We start from the raw sequence: 23,955 nt of genomic DNA, 5'->3' as shown, positions 1-23,955 counted from the left end.
AACAAAGACATTTTAAAAAAGAGTCTCTTATCTAAACACATATACAATAAAAACGCAACATTTTCATGAGAAAAAGCAACAAAACTGAACCAATAGCAACCATTGAATAATAAAGTCCTATTATAGAAAAAATAACAAATTATTTATAAAGAAAATAATTATGTTTTAACAAACTATATGTAAAAGTGGAAAAAAATGCATAGAGTAACTACACAACTTAAGATGTAATGAAAATAACTGTTTGATCCATGTTTGTTTTCTAATGAGGAGTGTTAAATTTTATGGGAAAAAACACACACACTTTCATGTAAGACTTTTATAAACGTTTCGGCGAAAGAATTTTATCAAAATATTTACATCTTTTGTCCACTATTATGGTTGGTAGTTATAACATTTGTATTAAATTTTCTATCATAAATACAATAAGCTATAAAAATCTAGACGTGAAAATCAATTATTGTGAATATTTAGCTGACATGGTATAAAAATGATTCATTAAATCAATTTTCAAAATAATCATAACGACGACATATATGTAATTTACAAACTTATTCACAAAAAATTCACCCTATTAACCATTATAGTAATAGACATTTCTGCGTTGTCTTTTTTGAATTTATGGTTATTTTCTGTGGAAAGTGGGCGTCTCCTGCTAGACTAAATCACAAAATTTGTACACTGAACAACGTTTTTACGCATGAATGACTACAATTTCATTTTATCATGAAACAATTTTTGAGAGGTATTACAACTAAATCTTTTAAGTATCAAAATGTTGGTTGCGCGTTAGTTTTGTGAGACAAAAAAAAATCTGAAGAAATCAATAAAAAGACAAACCAGTAACCAATAGTATATGGAATAGTGGGAAAAGGATCGTCGAATAAGACAAAAAGTGAAAACGTTCGTATTTTCCTATTTTCTTTCTAGCTTCACAGGTATACATGTACACAGTCTATCGGTTTTAACAGGTATAAGTCCTCATCATGTAATACAACTAAATCTTCAAAGTATCAAAAAGTTGATTGCGCATTAGTTTTGCGACACAAATCCTTTGTTAATTTCTCCCTCAGTCTTGAAGGTACCTTTTCCATTGATGGTGACAGGTTTCTGTTTTGGAGGAAATAGTATTCTAACTATAATGAAGCATATAGGAGCAGAAATAGCTATACCGGAAGTTGTTCCGCCAAATAAACAACCGATTATCATAAAATATCGTGAAACATCGTCAATCTTGGGAATTTTGTTGTCAGTAAACCGACCTGAAATGGCGTGAAATATCAATATGTAAACGTATCGTACACAGAAAACTTGCCTTTCCCGTAAATTATAATATTGTTTTTGTGTTTAATAAGAGATTACAAAGTACGTTGATAATCGGTTGTTAAAAAAATGTTGTTTTCTCACACCAAACTACAATCAGTTTGCTATATACAAATATTTACCTCATCGAAAAAGGCATGTACGACAAAAAAAGCGTAATACCATCCGAAATTTTGGTACGAGCAAATGTACGTTTTGTATATTCTTATAAGGATTTCATTCTTCGACAATTCAATGTATTCAATGATAGACAAATACCTTGAATACAAAATTCGTTGTCAAGGTGATATCCAGCATAACAAATACCGCACGTGTTCGTGTCTTTCATACAACCCGACAATGCTTGTCCACACGTTATATTAGTATCACAATAGCCACCTGCTGACCCATCTGTCCAAACAAGTCGGTTGATATTATATATATTGAAACTAAAATATGTTGCTGATTATTTCAATATAACAATAAGAATTCATCTAAAGACAAAGAAAATTAACAAAGGAGATGGTCTGAACAAAACATATCAGAGCATTAATGAAAGGACCTCGAAACATCACATCTTTTAGATGCAATATGTTGCTATAAAGAAAAAGTTGCATTCCGTTGGCATTGAAATCAAACAAAAGCAATATCCAAACTAAAGAAAAACCAAATCAGACACAAATTAAAATGATCCTTTCCAGCATTTGACATAATCAGTGAGATTTCTTTGATCTAATTTGTTATTAAAAATGAAACTATATTATGAATAAAAAATTTGTTTAAACTAACATTAACATATTGAAATATTACGATATTTGCAAATGAAAAACATGGAACAACAACAAGAACCTTCCCTACAGAATCCATCGCCTACAATGCGATAATTGGGGGTTGAACATACGATACAAACATTCAGCTGATGGTGACACCCTATGTCGTCTGGACATTTAACAGTCTCGTTACAATAACCGTGTAGTAAACCATCTTGATGGACAAAAACGACAAGTTATATTATAATTTTAATATATGTGTATGGCAAAACCAGTTGTTATTTTACATAACTCAGCTACATTAATTCATTTGTATTAGACTGTTTTTTCTTCGGTATGGAATAGTCTTGGCCCAAAACCTTTTAAAATACTTAACATTTTAAGTTGGGGTTTTTTACGCCAATGACACATTAATATTACTTTACTTTTATTTATAGTGAAAATTTAGAAATGTAATTTTTTAAAGAAAGTATCAAAAATAGTCTCTTAATCATAAATAGTGAAAAAATAATATGTTTGAATTGTTTTTGGTTCGTTGGAATTTAAGTACATACCGGCACTAGTCATAAAGCGACTTTCCACTTTTTAGAGGAGGAAGACCTCGGCATTATTTAAGGCACGAGCGGGCACCAATGTAGAACCACAGACCTTCCGTAAGCTACTTAAGATACCTTCCTTATATTAAAGACTTCAAGTCCCTGACGGGATTTTGACCAAGAGCGGATGAGGGGCGAGTAATTACAGGTAACAGATATTAAGAAGCCCCTATATTGATAAAACTTGTATACAAAATAGCCTCAAGCTTGTAATTCTAAAATATTTCAACAAGGAAGACAAAGTTAAATCATTACCTTTTCTGCAAATGCTATTGATAATGTGGAAACCCTCGGTTGTACACGCTACACACCTGTTCATCTCTAGATCACACCCGCTAACACCGTCTGTACATGGTACAAGATCACTGCAAAATCCGCCAATCGTTCCGTCTGAAGAAATGATTAACAAGGCAAACTAGTAACCAATAATGGGAAAAAGGATCTTCGAATAAAAAAAGTGAAAACGTTAATATTTTCCTATTTTCTTTCTGGCTTCAACAGTTCTATTTATATGCTACAGGTATTAATGGTATATAAATGTACATTGTATATCAGTTTTAAACTGATATATATATCCTCATCATGTAGTACAGTAACCCCAGAAATCCTTAGACTTTGAAAATGATGCTGAAGAAGTAGGTTTATATCATATTTGCCACCTTTTAAATTTGACCATTTTTTCATAAATCTCATAAGCATAAATGATGCAATGAAAAACAAATTATTATTATTATTATTATATTATAATTATTATTATTATTGTCTTTATTATTATTATTATTATTATTATCATTATTCTAATTATTATTACATTTTGTAGTATCATCATTATTCTAATTATTATTATTATTATTCTTATTATTATTATTATTATTATTATTATTATTATTATTATTATTTTATGTGTATATAACTCAGAAGATTTACCGTCAATACAGAATCCATCTATGATGTGTTGTCCATAGTCCGTATAACACGTAACGCACCAATTATTCGTCGGAGAACATGCTTCAGATTCCTCCGTGTTACATTGTATCTCTGAATCACAATATCCGTATATTGTTCCATCTAAATTTATAAAATATATCACATATTACCTATTATAATCATTATTTCAATTAAATCTACCGATGATAAACATTATTTCAATTAATTTTACCGATAATAATCATTATTTTAATTAATTGTTTGCTTATTGACATTTTTCTGTATGTATATTATCTGACAGATATAGGTTTGTAAGCCATCGATTTTTATTCCGAATTTCAAACAAATTATGTCATTGATCCTAAAATTTAATTAAATTTATGTAATATAGAATTTCGTGTATTTTATTGATAATAGTCTTAGGTTCATTAGAATTAATTTTTAAAAGCCATTATCAAACGATTATAACACGGAAGTCGTATTGCATTATCGCAAATGATCAAAGCTCTTATTCTAGAGGTCCAATTTTATAGCCTGTCCCATTCCCAGCAGTAAAAACATCGCCCTTTTCTAGCATGAATATATAATATAATACGTGCTTAGGGATGAGATAAAAAAAGAAGTTTATGAATCATATCATGTGAAAGCTAGGTCGCTAATTATTTCCAATTTTCGTGTTTGAATACGATTTGTAAGAGCTAAGAGGAGAGATGTCACTTTCTCGTATCTTTGCGTTGAAAGGACGAACTTGTAACTGTCGTGAACAGTACACCGTAGTATTACCTTCAGTGCAATATCCACGTATAGTATGGAATCCGTTAGTGCAGTTTATACAGCGGTTTATCAGCCCATTACAACCAACATCTGGCTCAGAGCAGGACAAACTGTAATCACAGAATCCGCCTAATTTGCCATCTAAAGAGCAAAGAAAAATTACGTCAACTGGTGTTATATATTACAATGTACATTGTATGTATGATGAATGATACATAAGGCGGTGCTAGGGAGCATGAACGATTGCTTGTACTTTCCACTTCCGTCCATAAACAAACTCAATCAAACCGAGTCTGCAACATCTTCAATTTCCAGTTCTGTGCATTGTATTTGAAGGTTTCCGCTTTTCTACAATATTGGCCAATATACATTTTTCACTGGGAATACTCAATGGGTCTTGTCATTCAAAGCATTCCATAATCTTTGAAGTACCTTTTATATGTCTAAAGTGGAAGTGAGTGACAAATACAAATATATCAAATGATAACAGCTATTTATGACAAATAACTATACCCTGATAACAGTTATCCTCGTATCTGCGGAAACTCGTGTCACATTGTTCACAGAAATTATCATCATTGCACCATGACTCTTCAGCTTCACATATGTTGTTATCATCACAATATCCACCAGTTGTTCTATCTGGAAAATAAGTTCAAGTATTCGTAAATATATCACAATAAACAAAATGAATAAATAAATTGTTATGACTAGATGAAAGAATATCAACATTGTCAATGTCAGATTTAATACAACTCATCTAAAGTACATTAAAATCACATGAAAAATGTATTTTTATAAGATCATAAACAAGAGCAAGTCGAATACTATTAACACAATTGTTTTCAATGTAAGGATACTACGTCTTGGTGCACTTGCTGGATGCTCCCACTCGGACCTTTTTGACTCGAAGGTAAAATACGATTTTATTATTAAAAAAAGTAAGAGTATCAAAAAATAACGTAACGCACCAAAGAATGGCTATTGTACTTGAGAAAATTGTAAAAAAAAAAAGTTTTTGGATCTCGGAAAAAATCATATTTTATGTTATAAGATCATAAATAAGGAAACGTTCTAGAAGTGTCCTCCGGGAACAATTAAATCAAACACAAATAGTTACAAATTGTAGACTCGGTTAAATTCTGATCAATGTAACAATCCTTACGCACCCCAGCACCGGCTTATTCGGTATTCAATCCTAGACACTTGAAATATTGTAACAAATCATCCCGGCAGTCACGAAAACAGAAACAACAATGAGATGTCATGTTAATAAATCAAATGCATTTAGCAAAACGTTTCCATGACCAAGAACAAGCTAGTTGTGTTAATAAATCAAGTACATTTCTAAAACCACAAACAAGAGTAAAATATATTCATATATCAAATACTATAAGCGCAATGTTTCTTGGGTTACAAACAAGAAAAAGTCATGTCAATAAATACCTTTAGCGCAGTATCCGTTGATGATTTTGTAGTCTGATATATTACACGAGACACACAGATTAAAGCCCAGAAGACAGTGAAGATCTTCAACACAGCTTACGTCATCACCACAATACCCTCCCAGTGTACCGTCTGTAATATAAATGTTATAGTAATAGTCATAGCAATACATCTATTTCAAAACAGCTTGCCTCTAAAATCCTCTTCTATTTTTTCAAGAATCTTGAGAAAAAAACTTCTAATTACTAAAACTGCTTTTAGTTCCTTAAGTTAATACATCAATATTGGAACTCTGGGTAATCCTTATTTATATCAAAAATTAAATTCATATTAATTAGAGACAAGAAATGCTTTAGTAGAAAGAAACAACACTAATATAATGCAACAGTTTTATTTCTTATATTTGTGGGGGAAAAACTATTTTAAGTTTTAAGAAAAGAGGCTGATTTCGTTTAGCCATTTCAATTTACTCATAAACGATATATTTTGTACTAGAATAGTTCTGCATTAAATCGCTGACTGACATAAACAATGAATTCAGTAATTGCTGATTTCGATACACAATTTCTAAGCTTGCATTTTTATCAAGCTTCGCTCTACTATCAAGGCATCTCTTACTTTTGGGTGTTCCAGCTTTTGGGTCTGTGACTGTACCATGCAATGTTAGCGACCATGTATACAAATATATCTCTGGAAAAATAGAAATTATATCACTTAAATACATATATAAAATAGTATTTATCTTGACAGTTTATATTCCATATACCATAAATATAGCATTTATTTTTTTGTACAAATGTAATCTATTACTTTGCCGTATTCATTCTTTTGTTAATAGTTTATATCAATAAAATATTTTTTCATATGTCGTCAGGTCTTATCACTCACTATCAAGAGAAAATTGATACATAGATATTTAAGACATTTCATTTTGATATATTATCCAAACAAATTCATGTTCTGTCCTGTTGTAATTCAAAATCTTGAAATGTATTGTCAAATTTTTGAACTTATTTCTTTGTAAATTAACCATTAAATTCTGCGTCTGCTGTTTGTGGTCATAAATGCTATCGAAAACCTACGCCCAGTAGGTCGCCGTGTGGTCAAATTCAAAACTATTTGACTTTCAGACTATATTTCCTCGGAATTTCAGAAATTTAATCATAAAGCAAAAGATATTTTTAGCAGACGACAATTTCCTTAGCATAATAACGGTTAAGTATACTGACACCATTACTTACCGTTATCACATGTAAGAAAGTCATCCATCCTGATGGTCCAGTTTCCAGTAGGATCCTCACCCCAATTAAACACTGTCAGAAACGTCCAATCAACAGCTGATGTTTCGAAATCTGCCCTTCTCTGACGCAAAATCCTGCTATCAGTTCCAAACGGTGATATAAGATGAAGTTCTATGTATTCCCGCCAAATTGCTTCAAAATACACGTGTACTTCTACATGTTCTAAATGCTTTATATGGCAGTTTTGTACATCGTATTTAGCTTCAATAAAATCTGTACAGCACCTGAAACAGATAAGTCACTTATATATCAGTTTAGTTTATAAAGAAAAAGCACATAGTGTGTAGACATATATACATTAATATCTACATTGATGAGCTTTGGTAACATTACGGGTTTGTTTTGTTTTCTTTTCGACCGTAAGTTGTTGGTTTACACATTCACTTCCGGTGAATTTACTACTATTACCTTTCCTATTTGCCGAGGAAATAATCAATATCATTAATTATTTGTAATTACAAGTACTATACGAAAATTATAAGTAAAAGTTAATCAGTGTACGCTGTGTTATTTCTAAGAATAGATGATTGTTCTGCACTGAATGAGCTATCAGAAAATATCACAAATCACAAAACTAGTTAAAAAAGGTTTACTACGGCATCTTAACATAAACACCTTTTGCTATTGACTAAAATCTTTCCTTTACATAATACACTTGTGCTTGAAAGCCAATTGTTTATTCAGTTGTTTATAAACGCAGAATCATTTTTGTTACTACTATATCTTTTATTATTCTTATTTCACCGTAAATACATACTCGTTGACAATTTGTGTTTTACCAACACATATTATTTTGTCAGGTACAGTTGTCCATGACTCTGCAGCCATGACCATTCTGTCGGCGTTCATCAATCCAAACCCGTGAGATACGCTGACTGTAGTCATAATATTGAAAAGACAAAACAAAGTATTAGCAAAGCTGAGCAACAACAAACACAACAACAACAACAAAAACAACAACAGATAAACAAGACGACCTTGGTTACATGAAAAGCATTTATTTTTGCCTTCAATGTAACGCAAATCTTTCAACTTTAATATTTGAAGTTTCATATGGCAAAGATATTGAACAGTTGTATGCTTATAAATCCAAAGTTGCAAGGCATGGGTTATATTGCAACATACTAGAACCTTTTAAAAACTCTTTATTAAAATGAGTTTTTGATACAGCATCATTTCATTGCTAAAATAAATTAAAAATGTATTCATAAATTAGCATATGCCGTGTATCTAAATTATATAAACATTTAGATGGTCTAATGAAAAATGACAATACAAAAGCACAATACTAAGGATAGTGAATTTAAACTTGCTTTACCATTTAGCCCTGCACCATTTGTCTGGTATATATCTCCTGGTACGTCCTCATAAGATGACGTCATCGCTATAAGATACTGAACATCTCTCCATGTTAGATCAGGGCTGTATAGAAAATATAACATCCCTTTATATATATGTAACTTTACTTGACACATAAATGTAAAAAGATGATTGAAGATCACAAGAAATAGCACTAGAGTATATATCTTTATTCGAGATTTAACTACATGTATATGCATTTTGAAATAAAATTCTCTACGATGTTTTAGTCTTTGACTAGACTCTCCATACTCATCGAAACATTTATACGTCGATTAAATGATATAAAGAAACAAGTAACGCCGAAAAGTAAACCGTAATTTGGATAGTGGACAAGCTGCCAATGTCCTGACTGAAGCCGAGGGGAGTGGCTCAACAGGGACGGTAAGGGTTGGTACTAGGGTGATTTTTTATTTTATTTGTTCTGCTTTCTTCAGTGTTTGCTTGTTTCATTGCAATAAAAGTCACATAAAGTCATGTTGCGTAATTTCCATACAGCTATCAAATTATCTTTAATTACAAAATAATACAGTGCTTGCTTTTTATAAATGATGGCTCGAATAAAGGGAAATTTGTAGAGTGCAATGAGAATATCTTGGTCTGTTACGGCAAGAAAACTGTAAGCAAGGAACACAGTTTACTTGTTTTTTTTATTATTATTATTTGCTATTGCCTATCATCAGACACATTGATGTACAAGGATATATATTTAATTAAGGCATGTCCAATTTTGAAATGACTTACTTTGCTTGCAGTGCAAATGCCACAATGCCTGCAGCTATAGGGCATGCAGCTGATGTCCCCAAAAAGTCGTCTGTACATGAATCATTTCTTATCGTGGTTGCCTGGAAACACAATGCTGTTTTATAACAGTGTTCGTATTAAATCAATTTACAAAAATATTGTTGATATAACAGGTACTCTCTTATTGTTAGCGAGATCTAAATGATTTATCATTAAAGCTGTTTAGAGTTTTAATAATACAGTGATACAGAATGTTGTGATTTCACTTAAAACATGATTAATTATGCAATCGAAAATCGGTTTAACAATTAATTTTCATTTTTGCAGACGCTGAATATAACTCAAAGCAATGGAGGAAAGGAATAAGATGTTATTTTAAAGCTTACATATAACGACTGATGTAGATTTGTGTTTACAAAATTGTACATGTTCATTATGATAAATTTTTGTGCATGTGCAACATTTAAGCAAAAGGTAACATACCATCTTATAAATAAATCACAATTCCAAAGTATAATATGATAGTCTCGCGCAGACTTCCTTAAACTTGGGATACCCGTATTAAAGAACCATATGTATAATGGCACTCAGAAAATGTCACTCACAATTAAACTATTTGTTCTGTTGAGTTTGTCACCTCCATATGTTGCAACCATCATACTTGTGCATTCCTCTGAATAACTAGCTAGACTACCATCCGGGTCCAGTGCATTAACGCTGATTGTATAAATGTTGTTGATATGACCTGCTGCTGTACAGTCGTCAAATTTCGCACCGTCGTTACCGGCAGCAAATATATAAATTGCTCCCTTGCCATTACGCCCCTGTTACAATACATCAATATAATGTTCTAAACCAGCATGGTTTGTATTCTCTTCTGCATCTAAACAATCTCATTAAAATTGTAATTGTTCAAAATCGAAGCCTTTACCTTATTTACCAATTGCCACAGTCAGGGGATCAGGGGAAATATGTGATTGTTTAAAATGATCGTCAAAATTACAAGTTTTTTTTTTAAACATGGTTAGCTTTTACTGAAATTTTGTAACAAAATAAAGCTGGAAACATTTGTCAGGAGAAAGTAATTATTGACTGTTGGATTTTTTCTTTTTCTTTTTGCGTGAACAAGACAGAAAAACTAATGTTTAAATTTATCAAGAAATCGGACAGGCTAAATTGCTCATATATCTAACGTTACCGTAGTTATTCCTTGAATCAAAGCAGCCTCTTCCATTTCAAATAACGGATCATATCCATATCCGTTGCCAGGATAACCCCAACTATTGCTGAAGATTTCAATTTTGTCTAGTTCATGCGTTAGAGCATCCACAGTAACAGACACAGTTGATTGCTCATCAAGTATCCGTAAAGCTTAATAATACAAAAAGGGCAATTATCAAAATTGCTTAAGATAACATTTTCCATATAAAGGTACACATAAAATTAAGGACTTTTGTCTTCTTTTTTTATTTTCTTTTTGTTGTGCTTTGTTTTTACTGTTTAACAAGTTCTTTATTTAATCTTATACATTATATGTTTATACATTTATAATGTATCCCCCAAAACGCCCGCTTGCCTCATTATTTGTGTCATTATATTTATAAACAGTTCATTTATTGAGCAACATACCACATTGTTTACTTACCAAGTATTTACATTTTTACAAGTCTTTTTATTAGCTATTTTGCGATAAAATGAATTTGAATGATTGCTAATTAGTAATTTTGTAAAACAAAACTATAAGGAATGAAGATAATCCGGACATAATATATCTTTTATTTATTTCTATTGAAAAATTATAGATATATTGTTTGTAAATGGAGAACTTGGAGAGAATAACATTACAATATCTTCTTACATGCTATTGTAGCCTCGTAGGCAACTCCTATAACACAATTATCGTTCTTGGCAGCGGCTGCAATGCCTGCACATCGTGTTCCATGCCTGGAAAGTAAGTTTTTGTAATGAAAACATTTACATAAACTTGCATGCCTTGAACGACAAACATTTCTATGTTTTTATCTGTTCATGTGTCAACTGAAAATTTAAAAAAGTTTTTTTGTAATGAAAATGTTGTACGATACAAGCCAGAATTATTTGTGCATGGCGCATATTTAAGAAAACTTCTAAGCATTACTTTTTATGACTCAACAAGTAAGAGGTATAATTTATTTATTTATTTATTTATTTATTTATTTATTTATTTATTTATTTATTTATTTATTTAAACATACCCGTCATCATCTGCAACATGTATACCTCCAATCTCGTCATGAACAAAATTCTTACTAAGTATACCATTCTGAAGAGGAAAAACCAATACTTGTATCCAGGAAATGAGGATGTAAATATTAATGAACCTTACACATTAGTATTGTTTAGTTGTCTGCTCTTTCGGGATCATTGATTGTAATACTTTTAGTGTTGAGGATTAAATACCACTTAAGCCGGTGCTAGGGGGCCGTTAGGAATAGTGCATATTTCATCATTATTTTTCATGAACGAAATTAGACAATATGCTTTTGCAATTTTGTTTCTTTTAACTATTGCTTTTATTGTTCTTGACCGACTTCTTTATTACAAGATATTTTTAACAAGGTTGTGCTTAAAACTGCAAGACGACTGCAATAGTATGGTCAATTAAAAAAACAACATCCAACGAAAATTGAAAACAACATAAAAGAGAAGAAAGTGAAATAATCACTCTCTTCTTGACAGAAGAATCAGTAGGCCATTGAACAATATTTTGCTAACAAGAATAAAAATTCATAAAAACTTAAATTGTAATTTAACGAAGAACATGAGTGTCGTGCTGTCTTCTTGTTAAACAGTTTGTGGACAGCAATTTTAACAAATAGATATTTTACATAATTATCTTTTAAATCGATGTGGTTAATGTCCATTCCATCGTCCAGCACTGCTATAACAACTCCCTTGCCAGAGTAACCTTTCTTCCAGGCCTCGTACACGCCCATAGAAGGTTTCTTTCCTGGTTCCTGTAAAATATTTAACTTCTCGATTATTAACGAAAAAATCGAGATCTTAAAATCAAATACAAGTTTACATCCAATTTTAGACTAAGAAACATGGCTTATAACAACAATAGTTAGTATACTTTAATTGGTATCATTATAAATGTTTTTCAAGCAATTAACTTAAACTGTATTGAGCATTGTTAAATACTTTACTTAAGATCTAAAATGAATTATGCAAAATTTCCACCTGACCAATTGATGCTTAATGTATTGATGTATAAAAGAATTACCAAATGCCATTGTTTTGACCAATAGTTGTCAGTTATATTGAAAGAAGTCATCGGTTCTGGTACAAATGAAAGTCTTTGTAGATTGCTTTTCTTATCTTCGTATATATCTATAAGCTGTTGGGTAAAATATATGCTTTTGTTAATTATATCATAAAAAGAGAACAATGTAACTTTTCAGGCCCGTACACGCCAAGAAGGTAAATATTTAACTTCTCATTATTAACGTTAGATCTAAATTAATACAAGTTTACATTAATGTTAGTCATAAAAACATTGAAATTAATTTAATATTAGTAATAATTGGTATAATAATTTTTTCAAGAAATTATTAAAATTAGCATGTTAAATATTTACTTAATATTAAAATGAAAAAATTTCACCTGGAATACTGTATAAGAGAAATGTACCAAATCATTTTTTGACATAGTTGTCAGTTATATTGAAAAATCATCGTTCTTGTACAATGAAAGTTTTGTATAATCTTTTCTTACTCGTTATATCTATAACTGTTGCTAATACATGCTTTTACTGATTATATCATAAGGTAATACATATTAAAGTCCTATAGTTAAAGATTAGGTTCATGTGAAAAGAATACTTTAAAACAAAACAGTTACTTTTTATTTAATTTTACTTCTATTACGAATTGTATACGGTCTAAAACATAAGTTACAATAATGAGATCATAATATAATATTGTAATAATTTTATTTAATAATTAGTTCATGGTATAATATTGTAATAAATTTATTTAATAATAAAATCATGGTATAATATTGTAATAAATTTATTTAATAATAAAATCATGGTATAATATTGTAATAAATTTATTTAATAATTAGTTCATGGTATAATATTGTAATAAATCTATTTAATAATTAGTTCATGGTATAATATTGTAATAAATCTATTTAATAATTAGTTCATGGTATAATATTGTAATAAATTTATTTAATAATTAGTTCATGGTATGATATTGTAATAAATCTATTTAATAATTAGTTCATGGTATGATATTGTAATAAATTTATTCAATAATTAGTTCATGGTATAATATTGTAATAAATCTATTTAATAATTAGTTCATGGTATAATATTGTAATAAATCTATTTAATAATTAGTTCATGGTATAATATTGTAATAAATCTATTTAATAATTAGTTCATGGTATAATATTGTAATAAATCTATTTAATAATTAGTTCATGGTATAATATTGTAATAAATCTATTTAATAATTAGTTCATGGTATAATATTGTAATAAATCTATTTAATAATTAGTTCATGGTATAATATTGTAATAAATCTATTTTATTTGATGATATGTTAGACATAATACGTTATGTTATGCTGATAAAACAATGTACACTGTGTTCAGAAACAGGTTGTTACTACAGGTTGTCCTTTTAGACCAAACCTGATTTTTCTTAATTCAGGTATATAATCATTACCTTAGTGTCTTTGCCTTTCATTGTTTTAACTACTTCTTCGATTTCTGTTGGAGTCCGAGAAAGACTATCTTTGAAGGTAAAATGCTCTTTGCAGACCTGGAAACACAACGTACGTGATTTATGATTTTTAATTATGACCGGCTTAACACTTTTTTGGCAAATCTTTTATTCGATACTTCGAAACAAAGTGGAACAAATTATGGTAAGGTTACATTAAATATCTCGTCTGAAGTCAGAAGAAACAAATAATATAATCAGATGAAACAAGATTTTGATATATGACAAACCGTTTTAATATACTCCAGTCCGTATGTTTTGCCAAGAGCCTTTGCCGCTTTGTCCTCACCTTTGTAATACATCACGTATCTATGGGTGTGTTCCTTTTCGGTAGTTTCTTGCATTGTTTGTAATGATTCGGCTTTCTTCAATTTTTCGGTTTTGGACAGCGTATGTGTCCCAGATCTTTCCTCTGCATTAGTATTCGGCATAATTGTAAACAACGTTAACGAAGACAACAAGCATAATCTTAGAAACATTGTTAAATTTTGAATCGTATTCAAACGAAATAGAAGTCCTTTGTTAGCGTCTGAGACAGAAAGATGGCGTACGCAATGAATTACTTAGATGTTTTAAAGAAAAACACGATAGTAACCTTCCGTTTGTAGTTATCTATGATAAAGTGATGACTTTTACTCGTTGTATTAAAGAAAACATTAAAACCAAATATGCTGTCACTTTTCAATCTCATACAATTGAAAAACCCTCTTTCATCAACAAATTTTAAAAAATATCTTTTTTTACTTGGGTTTCGTTTTACAGAACAAGCGCCCATCTAATTAACCACAAGAGAGTTTACATATTAGATATCAATTGCAACATTATACTGCAGAAAGAATTCAATTTGAGAGATTAATCCAGTGTCTAATTCAGAATATTCCGAACTTCCCATTTCTTTTAGGTGTGTTTAATGAAACGAATGAAGTAAAAGTAAAATAATTGCAAAATGATAATGATAATAAAGTAGCCACTTTTCAATTAAATTTGATATCTTATAAAATCATGTTGATTGTTTTTCCAAACAGCCGGGGAAAATCGGTTCACATGTTGTAACAACCAATACAAGGACTTGATCGACAGCCCGCTTGTTTTAACACGATAGGATAAATGTTGTCTTTACAAAGTTTAACATGTAGTTTCTGAACAGACCAATTTTATTGTGAATTGAAAACTGGAAGACATATCTATTGTCTTTATTTATTTTTTAATGCAGATTACAAACTTAAAATGAAGCGTTTGTTTGTTTTTAATTTTATATGTTTTGTTTTCATTGCGGACTATAATCATTGCAAAAATGATGAATCATCAGAAAGGAAACGTTTAAAGTTGAAAAAGATAAAATCGTTGGCTGAGAAACCAGCGGAAACGACAGCAAAGACGTCACTTATGGAGAGATATTCAAATACAGAAAAGGCTGTAAATTTGACTGTTAACAATCCGCTATGGTCTATGCAATGGCATCTGGTAAGTAAAATGCAAGTTTAAATACTACAGTAAAATTCACTTATATCGATATCGCTTATAACGTTGAAACGCTTATACCGATATACCGCTTATAACGATGCTGTTGGCGCAGTTTACTCTTGTTTTTAAATTGGTTGCCTCTCGGATATAACGATGTCCGGATATACCGATATAAATTCGGCGGTCTCCTGAATATCTTTATGAGCGGAGTTTCCTGTAGTATCTTTTTAGAATTATTTATTTTAATAATAAAAATGGAACTATGTAAATAAATTACAAATACTGTTAAGTTTCTACTTACTCTATTTTAATCAATATATCATGTGATTATATAAGCTAAATCCGAAATTACACATAAAAACGAAATCGGTGAATACCATTTACATTTAAAAACGTTTAGTTCAATTTGACTATGTACGATAAAAGATAACTTGAGGTCAAAATAAATAAAAAAATATATGTATTTACAAAACATACATATTGTTTTTAGATACAATTTGTCAACCAATATTAACTAAACAGACTACAAAACTTTGAATTGATTTACTTAAACAGACACTGAAAACACAGTTGAATTCAAAGTGTCATTCGTGTTTGGAAAAATATTATTCAAAATAACAGTGCATTTTCTGGTTAAATACTGCTCAGTGAAAAGGGATGTGACTGAAATAGTTAAAAATTAAAACGACAAAATGAAAAACTAATCAATTTTTATCTGCAGCACAAAATAATCTAACCAGTTCAAACTATAAAATACATTTAGATAAATAGGAGTCTAAACAACACAGAGAAAATTCAAATGCTGAAGTCTGGATTTTATTGAGTCTGTTCATGGGCGATAGTGGTAAATGCTAGATTCCCTCTGTGCCCTCTAGCACCGTCTTAAACATAATTCAACATATATGTATGAAAATGATAATTTTGAATTTATTCTTATTAGAGTTACATTCATATCAAAGGAACATAATATGAGCCGCGACACAACAAAACCAACATATAGTGCGTTTGCGACCAACATGGATCGAGACCAGTCTGCGCATCCGCGCAGTCTGATCAGGATCCATGCTGTTCGCTGTCAGTTTCTCCACTTGTAGTTGAGTTGATAAGCGAACAACATGGATCCTGATCAGACTGCGCGAATGCTCATGCTAGTCTGGATCCATGCTGGTCGCCAACCCATTATGTTGTTTTTGTCGTGACGCGGCTCAAATTATTGTATTTGTAATTTCAATGGCTGTTATATCTAATCTGTAATTGATTTCATCTATTTTTATATCAATATACGCACAATTATTTAATTATGTCATATGCCAATTATTAAAAGATGAAAGCTTTAACTCGAACTGCGTAAAAATACAAGAAAAGTTGTATTTAACAACTATTTTATGTAAAAAACTCCAAAAAATCTGTGAAACAGACTGGTTTGATGTTAAATGTGGTTTAAGACAAGGATGTATTTTATCACCTCTGTTATTTAATTTATATGTTAATGACCTTGCTGTCTATCTAAAGTCATTTAATGTGGGTGTGAATATTGGAGAAGAAAAGATATGCATTTTACTATATGCAGATGATATCGTTCTACTGGCAGATAGTGAAGATGCTCTACAATTATTGTTAAATGCATTGAATGACTTGTGTGGTCGAAATGATATGAGTATTAATCCTGATAAATGTAATGTCATGCTCTTCCGAACAGAGTCTATGCCACGATCAGAACATGAATTTAGTTGTGGTGAACATATTATTTCTTATTCTGACAAATATACATATCTGGGATTGTTAATAAATGAGTATTTAGATTTTAGTATAACAGCTAAAATGGTGGCTCAGAGCGCTAGTCGTGCCTTAGGTCTACTTATGCAAGTGCAAATGCAAGGTTATTGGTGGTTTGCCTTATGAGGTTTTACCAAATTATATGACTCTGTTGTATGGCCGGTTATTGCCTACGGAGCTGCTATATGGGGTCATAAAAATTACTCCTGTATTGCAGCAGTGCAACATCGGGCAATGAGGTTTTTTTCTTGGTGTTGGGGAAATACACACCAACAGCAGCTGTTTCTGGTGATATGGGATGGGTGCCGCCACATGTACGACAATGGAAGTCATTAGTCAATTTTTGGGCCCGTCTCTCATGTACCAATACTACAAGAATAAATAAGCAAATTGCGCTCTGGGCCTCCTGTAAGTCAAACAAATGTAAAAACTGGTATTTTTGGGTTCGTAAACAGTTGAATGAGTTAGACCTTTCAATATATAATGATATATCCATGCCTATATCCAAGAATGATATTGTTAAAGCTGTAGAAGAACGTATGTTTGCTAAGTTTAAAACAGAGTGGTTTGATAAAATTAATGCACCGACGGGCTCATCAGGTAGAGGCCGGAATAAATTACGGACATATTGTATATTTAAAGAAAAATATTGTGTTGAACCTTTTTGTACAATGATTTTGCCTGTTAGCCACAGATCAGCTTTTAGCAAATTTAGATGTGGTGTAGCACCAATTCGTATAGAAACCGGAAGATTTGAAAATCTCCAGGTAGATAGACGTCTATGTCCATTTTGTCATGTGGTAGAGGATGAAACTCATGTAATCCTAGAATGTCAGTTATACAATGATTTAAGAAATGTACTTTTTGAACAAGCTGCAGTTGCTGTTAACAATTTTATTGACCTGAAAAGTGATGAGAAATTAAAAGTTATATTTAGTAATACTAATGTAATAAGAGTTAGTGCCAAAACCTGCTTCCAGATACTACAAAGAAGGAATGTGTTTATGTGTAAATAGGATGTTTTAATCCTTTATTAAAGTAGTAGAAATGTAATAATAGAAGTGTACATAGTACATATTTTTTAACAGCAATTAGTTTTATATTTTATAATTGAAGATGTAAAACAGATATTTTTGTTTTATTTTGGTTGTGAAGGAAGATTTAATTGTGGCAATGATATAGCAGTACATTGCCACAGTGTATCGATATTGAATATGAAGACATATTGTGTATAGGCTTGATTTAAATGGTTGATTTTTAGGCTGAGTTTAGTGCAGTTTGTTTGTACCCTACTAATGTTATCTACACTGGCACACAAATGTATCATGCTGGAAGGCGATCACCCTATACAGTCAAATATATCCAACCAAGCAATTATTGTTAATATTATTCATTATACTGTCATTTAAGGTAGTGCAGAATAATGGCCTTTCACGCACCATGTTCTACCATGTACTTATTTGGTTATGCATCATGTACAATCTTGTACTTATTAGGACACATACCATGTTCAATCATGTACTTATTGGATCACACATCATGCTGAATTTTGTACCTTGGGTCACACACCATGTTTAATCATGTACTTATTGGATCACACATTTAGCATAATCATGTACTTATTCGAATATATTAGGTCACACACCTTTCACAGTCAAGTGCTTTTTGGGTTACAACCTTATACTCCATGATATATGCATTCATTTGGAACATGATTACTCTTTTACTGAATAATGAGAATTATACAGCAATGCTGGGTACGGTACATGTATGCTGCACTAAACTTACGCTTTTGTATGAACATATTTAGCCTCACTCACATAACAAGTAAATTGCAGTAGTATTGTCACAAATATTCTGGGCATTATTTTTTGAAGTATATTGTTTTTTCATGAAGGAATAAACAAAAATGTCTGCTATATATACATGTAACCTGGTTATAAAGTACATTTTTGTAAATTGGTTTTTAGCTATAGAATATATTTTACCAGTATCATCATGTTTTTAAATGTCTCTTATAAATCTATCGAGATTGGACCAACATGTTTTTTAATATGATTGAACATTGTGATATATTGTATATATGACATGCTTGGAATGAGACAATACACTATTAAACTATAAAATGTATTTGTAATGTATTGATTAATGTATTTTGTAGCACAAAGATCAGTATCCATCAATGGGAGTGTATGAAGCATGGGAGATGGGATACACCGGAAAGGGTGTTGTGGTAGCTCTAGTCGGTGACGGACTAGACACAGATCAATATGATCTTGTTGGTAATTTTGTAAGTCCCTATTGAATTTCCTTGCTTAAACCTGATTCTCACTTGGATGTCTAATATACATTATGCATAAAAAATGCAATTCCAAATACCCCGACTCTCCACCTCCCCCACCCCCGCCAAATAATCAATTTTGAACATTGTTATTATATGTTGTTCTTATACTTAAAACGCCTATAATTGTAGTATTCTATTTTGAAGTTATTAATGAAATGGTAAAATAATGATACCTTTATGCCGGTATTTCATATGCGTACGTTATAATCAATTGTAATTATTGTTTTTATTCAGAAGCCATCTCTGAGTTATGACTTTGTTGATGACGAGTCTGACGTCAGTTATGATGCACCGAATGACGAGTAAGATTTCAAACTCATTTTTTTTAGAATCTACGTTTTCGGCCCAATTTCAAATTCATTGTGTATGCCAAACGTCGTTTAAAATAACTGATTCTTGTGACCCAAATCTTCTCACAACATAGAAATCTAGTGGTAATCTTGTTTTTGTTTCTGTGTTGTCTCATAAGAGCGAATTTAATCAGTTTTGCAGTCTATTCGCAAATGTCAAATTTTGTAACTTGTGTTTTAGCTTCAATTTTTGAACACTCCTCAATTACTGCTCACCGTTGATAGCTAAACTTCATGACAATATGACAATATGATTCCTTTTTTTTTTCAGTCTTATTTTTTTTATCTTTTTTTAGAGAAATTTTGAATGTATAATCACAAAACAGTACAAAACACGAATTATTTAAATAGTATGATCAACCTGTTGATACTTTTTTAATTAATATGTAACATTTGATATACATTTTCATCACCAACTCTTCCGATCTGAAGTTGATATATTCACAGTTATGTTCTTTATCTACTTTTCAGTCACAGTACTAGATCTGCGGGAATTATTGCTGCCGCCAAGAACGACCATTGCGTCACCGGAATTGCGTATGACGTTTCTTTTGCAGGTGCGTGTGACTATCAGACTATAAGAATTTTACACTGGATGCCGGCACAGACCGGAAGGCCTAGCTCGAGGATAACTGTTTACGGCGGAAACGAGGCTCTGTCGAGTGTCCGTTAAACAGTTATCAAAGAGCTAGATATTCCGGTCTAAAACGGCAAAGAAATCATATTTCGAAAAGAAATTACGAAAACATATACATGTATATTCATTTAGCACTTTTATTTATAGTAGCTTATTTTCGGCAGTCGGTGCAAGATCCTTGTTGTAAATATAAAGGATAACGTTCGAAATATAAATAAGTTGATTTGAAATGGTCCTTGATGGAAGGTCTGTTAAACCATAAACAGTTATATTAGTATACGTGGTAACAAATTTAAAAAAATGGATGTTGCTGATACATGATCTATTAAATATATACAGAAGATAATCAACTAGTCTCGAAACATCAGTATATTACTTATTATATAAATGCCCATACTAACCAGATATTTTAAGGATGTTTCCGGAATCTGTCCATTTGCAGTTATTCGAGTTTTGACTAAATTATTCGGTGTAACCGATGCCAGGTTAGCAAATGCATGGACGTACAAGCTGAATGAAATAGACATACGCAGTCATGGGATAGGCATTGGTGTGAACCAGGGAGGTGGATTTTACCCATTGGAACAGCTTCCAAGATCCGCATTGGTTAAAAGTGTCACAGAAGTTCGTTTGTTGTTGTTTTTTTTTATTTTGTCAGTAATGGCTGTCTTAGTGTGTTTGTTTTTAGAAAATTGCCATGTTTAAGGTTTAATGACGTCTGTGATATTAGCTTTCAAATTGCTTTAAAGGCCAAATAAGTCCTAAAATCAGCATTTATTTTCATTTTTTAAACTTATTATTTCTAGTGTATTTATAAGATTAAAAAAATATACTCATTTGCTGAACCATACTTTTATATACATTTTAAAACTGAGATTTGCAATTTTCAAAAGATAAAAAAAACTGTGTTCATTTCCGAGGCTAAATGTGCCTTTAAACCGGAAACGGAAATTAAATGCAGTGTATGATATATCGTAGAGGAGGAATTCTGGAAAGTATAATTGGAAAGTGAACTCAAGTAAAAGACTTAATAAACATTAATCTTTCCACAACAGGTAATCAGCAAATTAAAAATTCAAACAATTTCCTTTTCATATTATGACTACTTAAAGGAAAATGATTCCAATGTTCAAATACCGCAAAAATCGTTTATATGGAAGTAATAATAATAAAACAAGATTTTACAATTTAAGGGTCGCCATGGGAAAGGTGCTATATTTATATTTGGTTCTGGAAATGACGGGGAGCTTCTTGATGATTGCAATACAGTGGAGCAAGTAAACAGTATATATACAATAAGTGTTTCCCCCTTAGCACCGGACGGAGGCCCGGCAGTTTACGCCGAGGAATGCGCATGCGTGATAACTGCTGCCTATGCCGGCGAGGATTATTATAATGGGACAAAGAAGTACCTGGTATTAGACATTACATTTTTTATCTACCGATATAACAATTCCAGTTGTACATTATAAACACTGGGAATTCATATAATTTTAATTATTGACGAATGCACACACAGGCGCTAGTCACATAATCAAATATTTTACATAATCGGCCTACATATTGTATATAAAGATATCTTATAATATTAAAAATAGCCCATATATAACATAAAAAAAGAGTTTTTTCAAGCACCTGTGAATGCATACAAAGTCCTTGTACTACATAGGATTTTCATTGGTAATAAAATTTTATTTTCATAAACGATGATTTAATGGGGAAAAAAAACAAACATGCTTGTTATAATAGTTACACATTTTAAGTAGTAAACTATGTCAAATCCGTCCTACTTTTTGGTTACCATAATTTGATGGTCAAATCAACTTATATCTTAAACTTATTTAAAATTACTTTCATATATAATAGTAAGAATTAATGTTAAAACAAAAAGCAATATAAACCTTAAGGTGCCATTGCCTTCTTTCGGCAGTTATATCCACCTTATATGTGCCTTACATGACACCTTAATACAGTTTTGTTTATTCGTATTTTAGTTAAATTAAATTCTTGTCACATAAATGGGTGTTTTTCACTGTGACGTCATTTCCCGAGAAAATACCAATATGGCTGCTCGTATACATGCTTATTATGGTCTGTTACCGTAAGAAAACAATTTTCAATTTATTTGGTACGAATTTTGATACAGGCAACAACATACATCAATGACACTTGTATAGATAACTATGGAGGCGGTGCTGCAGCCAGCTCTGTGGCAACAGGAGTTATAGCCCTTGCTTTACAAGCAAAGTAAGTGTAAAATCTAGTTTATCTTAGATAAGCTTTTGTTTTGTTTTTACTTCCGGTGATCAAATTTTCAGGATAAAGATACCAAGATCTGTTACAGCAAGTATTATAAAAAAAGCGAGGACAGCAAACCACAAACAAAAACACTTTGAAATTTAACGGGTGGGTTTAGATTGTAAATGTAAAATTTAGATTTTGTTAAAATAGTCTACCTCTTGTAAGGTGAGCCACGAAAGAAAGACCTTCCAAAATATTGTGGTGCTTTATATACAACACATTCCGGTTAAGTTGTCTCCCCTGGTAACTTCCCCTTCACTCTTTATGAGGTCCTACTGGGGTGTTATTATAAAAAAAAGATTATATTGTAAGATTTGAATAACAGATTTCATCCTCTAGCGTATAGATCGAATACATGTACATGTATTATCAATACATTAAAGTTTACAAGCGTTTCATCTGTATCGGTATTTGAGAAAATGTTACATATTTTAAATCTTTCAGTCCCGATCTAACTTGGCGAGATGTACAGCATTTATTAGCAGAAACTTCCATATCTACAGATATACCTAGGGGAAATTTCTACACAAACGCAGCTGGCAAAAACAGTACACAAAAGAATATTCATTAGACTTGAACATTACGTGATTAGATATTATGTAAAACAGATACGCACATTTTGTACCACAATTGATTCCATAACCATCCTAGTCTTTAATTTCTACATTACAGATCCTGTATGTTATAACCACACTTAGGTGAAATTTTATATATGTATATAATTATGCTTCTAAAACAATTTTCAAACATCGAAAAATATGTAAAATATGTACTTCAAATATATTTTGCTACATTATATGTAATCATTAAAATAAATGCATTCATTTTTAATTGAAAAAATTAGCTTAAGACTTTATAGAAAATAAACTTCCAATTACCTCCCTTTATTAACATTAAATTTAAATTCGGTAATATCGTTTCAGATAATGCTTTTTGGAATTTACAATATTGATAAATCTTTATTTGAGCATTTTAATTATGATATAAAACCATAAAGATTTGCGTTAAATGATCTCGATCTAAAGGATTTTGACCGGAAATATTATTTCGAGATTAATGTTCCATTTGACATCTATCTAGACAAATAATCTTT

The 23,955-nt window shown here is 31.0% G+C and overlaps 1 protein-coding gene and 1 long non-coding RNA gene across 2 annotated transcripts; one reads left to right on the top strand and one right to left on the bottom strand.

Annotated features, from left to right (window-relative positions):
* Positions 1 to 991: 991 nt before the first annotated feature.
* On the bottom strand, positions 992 to 14,340 carry LOC132725278 (neuroendocrine convertase 2-like). The gene is made up of 21 exons (XM_060710375.1): positions 14,221 to 14,340; positions 13,934 to 14,029; positions 12,482 to 12,595; positions 12,084 to 12,212; positions 11,451 to 11,518; positions 11,075 to 11,160; positions 10,415 to 10,587; positions 9,822 to 10,040; positions 9,217 to 9,317; positions 8,432 to 8,535; positions 7,871 to 7,988; positions 7,054 to 7,337; positions 6,431 to 6,502; positions 5,813 to 5,944; positions 4,880 to 5,008; positions 4,376 to 4,507; positions 3,593 to 3,733; positions 2,921 to 3,055; positions 2,149 to 2,283; positions 1,579 to 1,710; positions 992 to 1,259 (listed from the first exon to the last, which is right to left on the bottom strand). The coding sequence occupies exons 1-21, from the start codon at positions 14,332 to 14,334 to the stop codon at positions 1,030 to 1,032; spliced, it is 2,844 nt and encodes a 947-aa protein (XP_060566358.1). The 5' UTR covers positions 14,335 to 14,340; the 3' UTR covers positions 992 to 1,029.
* Positions 14,341 to 21,020: 6,680 nt separating this feature from the next.
* LOC132725276 (uncharacterized) lies at positions 21,021 to 23,409 on the top strand. Its single transcript, XR_009625027.1, has 4 exons — positions 21,021 to 21,185; positions 21,755 to 21,976; positions 22,708 to 22,808; positions 23,307 to 23,409. It is a non-coding gene; the product is annotated as an uncharacterized LOC132725276 (long non-coding RNA).
* Positions 23,410 to 23,955: the final 546 nt, after the last annotated feature.

Source organism: Ruditapes philippinarum, unplaced genomic scaffold (assembly GCF_026571515.1).
Source record: "Ruditapes philippinarum isolate M1 unplaced genomic scaffold, ASM2657151v2 ctg6108_1_1_1_1, whole genome shotgun sequence".
Taxonomy (NCBI): Eukaryota; Metazoa; Mollusca; class Bivalvia; order Venerida; family Veneridae; genus Ruditapes; species Ruditapes philippinarum.
Note: the sequence above shows the minus strand (reverse complement) of the source record. Positions and strands in the feature narration are given on the sequence as shown.

What these genes read in the sequence shown, in the direction of transcription:
- LOC132725278 (XM_060710375.1), bottom strand. Translation starts at nt 14,334, where the DNA reads ATGCAAGAAACTACCGAAAAGGAACACACCCATAGATACGTGATGTAT. An exon ending in GACTGGAGTATATTAAAACG is followed by an intron (nt 14,030 to 14,220) that starts GTTTGTCATATA and finishes TTGTGTTTCCAG; the next exon opens with GTCTGCAAAGAGCATTTTAC. An exon ending in CAACGGATACTGCGCTAAAG is followed by an intron (nt 5,009 to 5,812) that starts GTATTTATTGAC and finishes CTTATTTTCCAG; the next exon opens with ATAGAACAACTGGTGGATAT.